General features: G+C 38.1%; 1 protein-coding gene across 1 annotated transcript; it reads right to left on the reverse strand.

The window, feature by feature from the left end:
- Positions 1-1,159: 1,159 nt before the first annotated feature.
- On the reverse strand, positions 1,160-4,867 carry LOC106908666 (carbonic anhydrase 4-like). Its single transcript, XM_014974819.2, has 9 exons — positions 4,766-4,867; positions 4,525-4,600; positions 4,391-4,417; positions 4,147-4,317; positions 2,516-2,664; positions 2,335-2,430; positions 2,178-2,253; positions 1,803-1,966; positions 1,160-1,714 (listed from the first exon to the last, which is right to left on the reverse strand). Exons 2-9 carry the CDS (start codon positions 4,598-4,600, stop codon positions 1,538-1,540), a joined length of 936 nt encoding a protein of 311 aa, XP_014830305.2. The 5' UTR covers positions 4,766-4,867; the 3' UTR covers positions 1,160-1,537.
- Between the last annotated feature and the right edge of the window lie 5,341 nt (positions 4,868-10,208).

Genomic DNA, 10,208 nt, shown 5'->3' on the forward strand with positions numbered 1-10,208 from the left:
ACGTTAGTACTTCATAAATACCATGTTAGGTTGTAATGCAACCTCGTCTAATCGCCCTGAAGCAAATGTTTTAATGAATTTGTGATGTGCACCTGCACCATGTTGGAGAGGTGAAGGTTGTTGTGTTTGTCACGTCTGTCGCTGCACACAGGTAAATTCTGATCATTCTTCAGAGACACTACAACAGATCATGTCAAAGATCAACAGATTGTTCTAAGGAAATACTGGTACCACACAGCGTGACCTACGTATCTGAAAGACACTCGATGCTCAGCTGTTGTTAACCTTCTGTGTGATCAAACAAATCTGAATTTAACCAAACCTACAAAAGAAACATATTCAAAGGAAGACTGATTGGTTTGTATTTTAGAAAAACTTTTCCATTCAGACGTTTGATCTACATTTACTTAATGAATCAATTCAATCATTGTTTAGCTGTGACTCAGAGCAGGTGTTCAAAGTCTGTAATGTTATTTGTCCCATTCCTGAAGTGAAATATAGTTGCTAGGGTTACACAAGACTCAGGTGTGCCACAGTATTCTTAAAGGGACAGATACACTTTTTATGTGAATTACTGAGAAGGTATTAGTATTAGCAAATCCACCCATTCATGCTTCATCCATGCAATAAGAAAATCTTCTTGAAGAAAATGCATTTCTATCTTATCTCTAAACATAAAGGCATGCATAGTTTGTCCAAAACACAGAAAACTTTATAAATTAATTTAAATACTAAGCTGAGCTTAATGCACTGTTTGATCATTTGGATTAGTTTCTATTTATATTCAATTGAATTTATGAATTTGGGGACAGAGAAGATGGTTAGGGACAATTCAATTCAAGTAAAAGTCACACGACTTCAACATATTTTTACTCAAGTACAAGTAAAAAAAGAAATTACTCAAGAGTAAAAACGCCTTTGGGAAAAAGAGAAGAGTACTCAGGTACCAAATAACTGATCAAAACATCAATCATTTAATATTTAAACCAAAATATAAAGTTATGAGAAAAAGTCTGGCCTCTAATTGTAAACAAATTTTATACCGAATAAGTTTCATTTTATACAAGCATGAAACCATCACACAGAATCTCCTGTAAAAAAAAAAAAAAAAAACTAACTCAAAAACTATATTGAAAATTAAAACCCAAACACTCAGAAGTCATTGGTAAATATTTTATTGGTAAATATTTTATTGAAAAGGTTTTTATCTTCACTACAATGTGTGGATCATGCCGGAGAACAAACAAGCTCTTCATAAACCGGAGTTACACATTAAACCTTCATCACAAACTAAAAACATTCAGGTTCCATTTTAGTGCAATTTAAACACGCAGACATTTCTGAAAAGTGCAAGAAGAAGAAGAACAAGAATAAACGAGTAAAATAATAACAGATGCATTTGTGTAGCATGGTTAGTTCAAGACAGGCAATAATTTTCATTCTACACACATACAAAACCTGCAACATGTGAAGGGCTGAGGTTTGGCACTTTATGCATGTTTTATCCAAAAGTTGACCTTCCACCTTAGCTTTTGTTTTAATATCTTGCCATTATGAGGGCAAAGGTCATCAGAGCCAGAGAGTAGCCAGATTTGGTGGAGGAGCTTGCCCTCGGCTGCGTTGAGACCGGCTGTGACGGCTGGGTGCTTCGATACACATGAACCATCAGAGAAGTGGAGTTTTTGATGTACACGCTTGAGCTAAAGAGGTCGATCTGAAGGGAGGATCGACAATGCTTAGCCTCATGGGAAGAAACCACTCTGTAAGATCCAAATCAGAACCTCCCTTACGGAGACACTCACCAGGTTTTTGCTGACTTTAATCGGTTCCTTGAACACGGTCCAAACTACGGCCTCGTTACACAACGGAGTGGTCAGGGAGCCGAGGTAGCGGTAGTAATTGGTTCGGTTCACGCCAGAGAGGAGATCGTCTAGAGAAATATCACCTTGGATTGTGATTTTCTCACCTGAGGAGAGGAAGAAGCATCAAAGTGAGGAGATTCAACTCAAACACACATAAGCTTAATCACAGAAACAAAGAAAACAACAGACTAATATTTTCATTTCGGCTTGTATATATTAAGATGTGTTATTGTGTAATTTCAAGTCAGTTGGTTTGTTAACGAGGTTAAGTGGTGCTCATCCTGAAGAAGTTTCAGAAACACGGCCACAGCTTACCAGCAATTGAGATATTTGACAAGTAGGAGGTCAAAGTCTTCCAGCTGGCTGGTTGATCATCTACACCTGTCAGCTCCTTTAAAAGTGAAGAGCGATGCTGATAAAGCAGCAGCAGAAAATGAAAAAAGCTCTCAAACGTGACGTCATCTCTGCTCACCTCAATCAAGAAACCGAGAGCAGCGAGTCCTTCAGAATCCTCCACAGCGAGGGTGGTGTTCCGGCCGTAGGTCGACTTGCTGTTTACAATGTGAAGCTGAAGGAGGAACGAAAACAAAATAGGTTTTTAAAGAAAGTTAACACACACGAGGCTAAAAGGTTTGCATGAAGATTAGAAATACCTCCATGGGGAAGCGCTTGCCGTCCACAGTATGCTCCGATCCGGGCTCGGCCGTCCCGTTTCCCCAGTGAAGGTGGAACTGCAGGCTGTCGTAGCTCTCAGACAGGCCTCCTCCTGAGATCTTGACCCCAGTATTTAAGGTCACTTTGACTGGAAGAGTAAAAGGAAACAAAGACAAACTGAAGCTCTAGGTGATATATTTCCTCAAACACTACAAACCAAATTTCCGACAAACCACAGCACACCAGATTTATTACTGTTTGGACTCAAGTGGATCAACATTTAAACTCTACATCAGGGATATCAAACTCATTTTCCATTTGGGCCAAATCAAGATCATGAATGCTCTTAAAAGGCCATTTGTGCCAGAATATATTGATAAAAAGTACAAAATCATTGAATTCTTAAAGTTAAATAATATTGAACATCTTTATATTTCAAAACAGAATCCCAAAAAGTGCATTCAGCATCCCATATGGGACTCTGTTCCAGCTGTATTTCCTTCTCGTTCTGACATGGCCGCCATCTTTAACCGTGTACCAACGGCTGGATGACCAGCGGCGCCCTCTGCTGGATGGCGGCCAAACTACAACACTAAATGAAGGTCTAAGCGGCATTTATTACTTAATCGATTGGGACTAATTTTAATTTTAATAAAGAACTAATCATCCCAAAAACTAAATCTTTCTATTAAGGCCAAAGTTGACATATGATCTGTAATGAGTTTTATATGTGTGGCTATCTGACTCACCAATAAAAACATCACCATACTTTATAATGCCAAACAAATTAATTTATGCAGCATTGACTTCAGTTCTAAATGAATTTGACATGAAAAGCCTGAGCCTCAAAGTTGAAGTCCAGTTAATTGAAACAAGTTCAATTAACTATCAAACTAAATTTACTTGCATTGGTTTAAATTGACAACTTAATAAATTTGATAAATTAACTTAATTCAGTTACTTATTTGTGACTAAATGAAGCAACTTATTAAAGTCAGATAAAAGAAAAAGTCAGGCCAGAAAATTTTCGTTTTTGTGTTTTTCTTCAATTCAAAGTATTAATAGATTTTTCACAATTGATCACGGAGTAATTTGTGAATAACTGCCACACACTGAAGCATCCACATTAAAAAATGGGTTAAATCATTCCCAACTAGAACATCTTCTGCCCTTTTTATAGCCAACATAAATAAAACGCAGATAAGGAGGCTTAGGTGTAAGATGGTTCAAGAAATAGACTCTTAGATTTATGCAACTTATGAGTTAATGTTTATGTAAATCTGAGCACAATTACTCAGCATTTTCTACATATCAAACTTTACATTAACAAGTAAAATTAGTGTTTCATTTGAAAGCTATACGTTTTTTATATATTTATATTAAACTAAATCCCCGTTTACCGCGTCTGGAAAAAAGTGACTGAAGATGTCAAGAAGGCTTTTTTAAATCTGGTTAAATAAATATTAATATTATTTTTCCATGCCGTCTTTCAGTTTAGAGCTAATAGTGATCCAGCGTCTGATTCATGCAACTTATCTGGCCACAAAATAAATTCCGCGTCCGTCGGAAGCCGTATAATCTCGTCGGGATGCGCGAAGAGATGCTGCGCCCTTGCAGTCTCACCACATACCAGTGTCCCCGGTGTTCTCTATTATGTTCAAGGCGGATTTGCTGTTATATCCCTCGAAGGTGAACTCCGTCAAGTTTCCGTCCTCCGTCGCGCTGGCAGACACGATGTTGATGGGCGACTGACGCGTCCCGTTGCAGTACAGCGCAGCGATGGTCGGCCAGGTGCTGTCACCTGCGGAAGAGGGACGGAGCTGAGCGGCTGCAGCGAAATGATGTTGGAGCGGAGGAAACAGGCGGATACTTACTGCAGACTGGGTCATGGTAGCACCACTCTGGGAGAGAATTAAACCGGTTAGTAGGTTCCGTTTGTGTAGAAGTAGTGATGAAAATGTATGTGCATATTATTTTATTATTTACTTTTTTCGTTTTTTTCCCTTACCGACTGCAGATGACTCACAATAAGCACTTGGTGCAAGGATGCACACAGCAACAGCAATTACTGTCAGAAAATTCATCTGAGGAAGAAAAAAACATGAAAAATGCGAATAAAACTTGAAAAAAAATTATTTGCATTTAACAATTAATTAAATGCAAATAAATTGAAAATTAAAACTCAAATTTGCTGATTAGAAAGGGAGGGAAAGTGCAAAAATGTAAAAAGTCAGTCCAGCTGCCCCTACCTTTGGGTACAGGTGTTTCCACGCAGGTCTCTGCTGCCCGGCCTCATCTTAACCTTTTATAGCTCTTGATATCTGCAGGAATTCAGCGGATCCTTGAATGACGTCAATACCTGATTGCATGACTTACAAAAGGAACGAAATCACATGCAGAGCTAAAATACTTTACATTGGTAATGCAAGTTGAGGAGATTTAAACAATTTAAAGCGGAAATTTTTGGTTTTTGTTATAAAGGAAGTTTTTTTTTTCTGTATATAATCCAGAAATATCTCTTTGGTCATTTCTTTATTTTATCAGCGGAATCGAAGTTTAACCGTAATAGGAATGTAAATTATTCTAAATATTTGCTCACTGTTAATTTGATGCATAATTGCAGACTAAGCAGGCTTACAGTTTGTAGTCTGTAAATAGATCAACTAATAAACATTGGTGGGTCTGTGCTGCATTGTGTGAATTATTGAAGGTGTACACTCTAAAAAAAAATGTAACATATAAATACGGTAACCCTGAGCCGGCATTTACGCATCAAAATTGTATCGCATTTTACCGTAAATATGGTAAAATTCTGGCAACCACATAATTTTACCATATAAATACGGGAACCCTAAACTGGCATTTATATGGTAAACTTTTACCAAATTTTACCATAAATACGGTAAAATTTGGGCTACCACAGAGTTTTAAAGTATAAATACGGATTTTACCAAGTAAATATGGTAAAATATAATAAAATTCTGGCAACCACAGAATTTTGAGTATAAGTGTAGTAACATTTTACAGTACAAATACGGTAACCCTGAACTGTATTTTACCTTAAATACGGTAAAAATCGGGCAACGGTCTTTTACCGTAATTTATATACTTTTTTTACAGTGGAGATGTCAAACACAACTTCAGAATTTGTTATAAATTTAGACTACCAGCAATGGACTCACCTATTGTTTCACTCAGATTTCTCTGAGCTTAAACCACAGCTTGTGACGCTCAGATGTAAAAACAAAAGCATGAACTAAATAACAGAGATACTTCTAAGAAAACCACAACAAACTTCGAATAGTTCTTGGACGTCTGAGTCTCTATTTCCTCCTAAGTGTGATGATTTATTGCACTTAAATGAAGGAAGTAACTCTAATTAATAGTTACTGGCAGGACTTGCATGACTGATGCTAAGTCTGACATGTTCATTAAAATATCAGCTTAAAGCCTCCAATTCTTGGCATCAGTCAAGTAGATTAGTCTTTGTCTTGGCATAAAATGTTTCTCCAGAAGGGACTTGACTTGTTGGAAACACTTTATTTGAGGATTTCACTGTCATAAACATGACATGACAACGTTCATGAACATTCATGAAAAGTCCTTCATGTTCAGAACTTTGCGTTTTATACTGTTAGTTTATAAATCACTGAACGGCTTAAAGATCTGATGATGTTGGATCCACCTTCCAGACTTCTCAGCTATTCTGGTTCTGGTTCTGCTCTGCATCTCCAGAACCAGAACCAAACATGGAGCAGCAGCATTCAGTTTCTCTGCACCACAAATCTGGAACAAACTTCCAGAAAACTGCAAAACAACTGAAATACTGAGTTCCTTTACTAAAGGTCCAGTTGGTTTTGTCTCAATAAAATGGAACACTGTTCCAATATTTTGATTTGAAATGATGGAACTTGACAAAATGTAATGTTTCAGTTGTTGGCTGTGTTATTTTCTATGTTTTTATGATGTAAAGCACTTTGAACTGCTGAAAAGTGCTGCACAGGTAAACATGATAGATTGATATGGAGTCATAAAACCTAAAACTGCAGCTGCCATCTTTAAAAAACAGTTTTCAGTCGAGCTACTTTCACCTTGGACATATTCTTATATCCTTACTATCCAATCAACAGCTACAATTTGAAATTCACGCCTTTGTAAAATAAGAAGAAGAAAAATGGAAAGCTCTCCTTTGAACAGACCTCTTCTCCAAATGTTTTTCTTTTCCTTGGGTTTTTCATTAAGTTCATAGGTTGCTCGTCTTTGGTGAGTAAAAAAAAAAAGTGCTTTGTTCGTGCTAAACAAGAACCGGATCAAACACTTAGTGTGTGAAAATACAACTTTGATGATGGTGCCAAAACCATAAATGCCACTTCTATCACCTGTCTTCATGTTTGAAAGGTTTCACTTCAACCTGCCAAACATTCTGAAGCGATCATTTACAAAATTACTCTGGTCTCAGTCAGAAGGTTTCCGCCTGCAGGCACTGACAGAATGATCTCCTGCTTAACAGCAACACATTTCTGTGAAACCTGCTTTACTAGATGACAGCCAGGTCCGTTTTCACATGATTGACTCAACTGAGATGTTTCTCATAACCAGATGCTTTAGCTTCTCTACATCAAATTTCATTTGCAAACTTGATGCAAACTCCATTCTTAGAACATGTGGCTAAACAACACACTGGTGTGCTCTGTTTGTTAAAGAAGACAATCCTGTTATTGAGGAGTATCAAAGCGGAGATATTTAAAATACCAAATTTTCACTTTATTTTATAATTATGAACAACTTTGTGCTTGTGTGTTGCATAAAATCTCAGTAAATTAAGCTTTATTGCCAAAAGTATTTGCTCACCCATCCAAATGATCAGAACCAGGTGCTCCAATCCCTTCGTTGGCCTCAGGTGTATAAAATGAAGCACCTCGGCATGCAGACTGTTTCTACAAACAGGAATGGGTCGCTCTCAGCAGCTCAGTGAATATCAGAGTAGAACTGTGACAGGATGCCACCTGTGCAACAAATGCAGTCGTGAAATTTCCTGGTTTCCTAAATATTCCACAGTCAGCTGTATTATAAGAAAGTGGAGGAGTTTGGGAACGACAGCAACTCATCCACCAAGTGGTAGGTCACATAAACCAACATAGCGAGGTCAGCTGATGCTGAAGCGCGTAGTGCGACGAGGTCGCCAACTTTCTGCAATCACTACAGACCCCCAAACTTCATGTGACCTACAGATTAGCTCCAGAGCAAGGAGCAGAGAGCTTCATGAGATGGGTTTCAATGGTGGAGCAGCTGCATCCAAGCCATGCATCACCAAGTGATGCAGTGGTGTGAAGCACGCTGCTACTGGACTCTAGAGCAGCAGAGGTGCTTTCTCTGGAGGGACGGATCGCGCTTCTCCATCTGGCAATCTGATGGACGGGTCTGGGTTCGGCGGTACTTGTCTGACTGCATTGTGCTAAGTGTAAAGTTTGGTGGAGGGAGGATCATGGTGTGGGGTTGTTTTTCACTTAGATCCTGTAAAAGGAACTCTGAATGCTTCAGCATACCAAGACATTTTGGATAATTCAGCTTGGATCTTCCTCTTCCGACATGACTGAGCACCAGAGCACAAAGGAAAGTCCATGAAGACATGGATGGAGAGCCTGGTGTGGATGAACTTGACTGGCCTGGACAGAGACCTGACCTCAACCCGACAGGACACCTTCGGGTGGAAACTGATGCTGTGTTCACACCGAACGTGTTTGACGCACTTTGAAGTCAGACGTTGACATTTTGCTCCAGATGCATCAAAATCACTCCAGGTGGGCGGTGAGAGGAGACTCCTTGGCAAATGTGTCCTTCTAACTCCTCCACCGTCTCCTGCATACTTCATTCAAATAAATGTTTATTTAACGTCACTCAATGTTTTTGGTGGATGGATTTGGATAGCTGAATTGTGGAGAAGTATTTTCAAATAGTAAAAGTTATAACTTACCGGACATTCCAACTTCCTCGCTGATCCTCCTCCAAGCGAAGTCCTTTCTACTCCCGTTTCTGTAGTCATAACTTGATTGGTCATCGATTAAAGGATGAGAGCAAACAGCAACATTTAGTTTATCCTCCATAGTTGCTGGTTGGCGGTCTGCGTAGAGCGGCGAAAGTTCAGGTTTTCCAACTCCAGTGTTGGATGCGTCAAACGCTCAAAACTATTTCAGACAAAATATAAAACATGTTTAAATAATTGCATATTTAAGGATGGGAATGTGAGATTTATACGTCATGTAAGGTGGAAATAATTTAAGTTTATCTGGTGTTTGCAGATTTAATTGTTTATAAGTTGATGAGTATGAAAGGGGTAGGAACTCATGAGATCTCATATCGTCTATCTGATAATTTGTTTTAATTTTAATTTCTTCTTCTTTCTTGGTTTTACTTTTGTCTGTTTGAAATAAATAAATAAAAAACACTCGAAAAGCTTCAAATCATGCAACGTGCAAAACGTGTCACAACGAACCTGGTGCTCAAAACGTGTTTGGTGTGAATGCACCCTGAGAGCCAGGCCTTCTCGTCCAACATCAGTAGGTGACCTCACAAATGCGGTTCTCAAAGAATGGCAAAAGTTCCACATAAACTCTAATACACCTTGAGGACAATATTATGGCCTATTTTCTGTGATGCATAATTTTTTTATTACAGCAAACCAGCCAAACAGGAAATGTTCCCAGAAAATGAGTCATTAGTGAAAAGATATTTCACACAGCAGTACTAAAGAACTATAAAGGAGAAACTGATTGATAGGCCGCCTGACCGGCTCCAAAGACTATTATCCCATCCAATAACACACCCGTTTGAGGCCTAAGCTTGCTTAGCAGGGCAGTTTTAGAGAAACCAGTTAACCCAAAAGTTGTGTTTCTGGAATGCGGGAAGAAACTAGAATAGCCAGGGAGAACACGGATGCAGAAAGTATGGTTCTGTATTTCCTTTTGCAGTGACATCTGAGAAAGTTAAGCATAAAATAATTTAATGCTGAGACCTTCTAACATTTACATGCTATTTGGTTTTTACTGCAAACAGGCATTGGATCAGATTCCACCAAACACCAAATGAACCTCCTGCACACTGTAAAACATATGAAGTTGGTTTAACTTGAAAGTGAAAGTCCACCTGCTGCCTTCAAAATGCAACTTAAGTCAACAAAAATATTATTTTGTTTTTAAATTAAAGTCCATGAAGTTGATTTAACAAGAGACAAGTTGTCTAAACATTTGCCGTAATAACACAAGAGTCAGATCAATGTAACACACTTCCGTCTCAGGATACAAAAACACGCCACTAAGCATTCTGGGAAATAGTTCCCACTCCTGTCTTTTTCTTCTTTCAGTTTTTTAAGTGCTAACCTAAAAAGTTTATTCAACTCTTAATAAAAAGCTAACACAACTTACTATTGTAAGTTTATCTTTCACAAACTAATTTAGGTTCAAAATCTAAAACTCAGTAGATTTATTTGACTTAAAGAGTAAAAGATAGTAGACACAACTACATGTGCCTCCAATGTTTTACAGAGTATTTTTTTATTTATTGGTTTATGTTTTTTTGTCTTAGATTTTAAAATATTACCATCCAGTTTGTAATGAAAATAAATCCAAAGTCATAAAAGATGCTAAAAGTACGAACATTTCGCTCTGGGGGGTTTTATGTTCTTAAATATTCTGT

Source organism: Poecilia mexicana, unplaced genomic scaffold (genome assembly GCF_051168715.1).
Source record: "Poecilia mexicana isolate PSO_F unplaced genomic scaffold, ASM5116871v1 scaffold_19, whole genome shotgun sequence".
In the NCBI taxonomy this organism is placed as follows: Eukaryota; Metazoa; Chordata; class Actinopteri; order Cyprinodontiformes; family Poeciliidae; genus Poecilia; species Poecilia mexicana.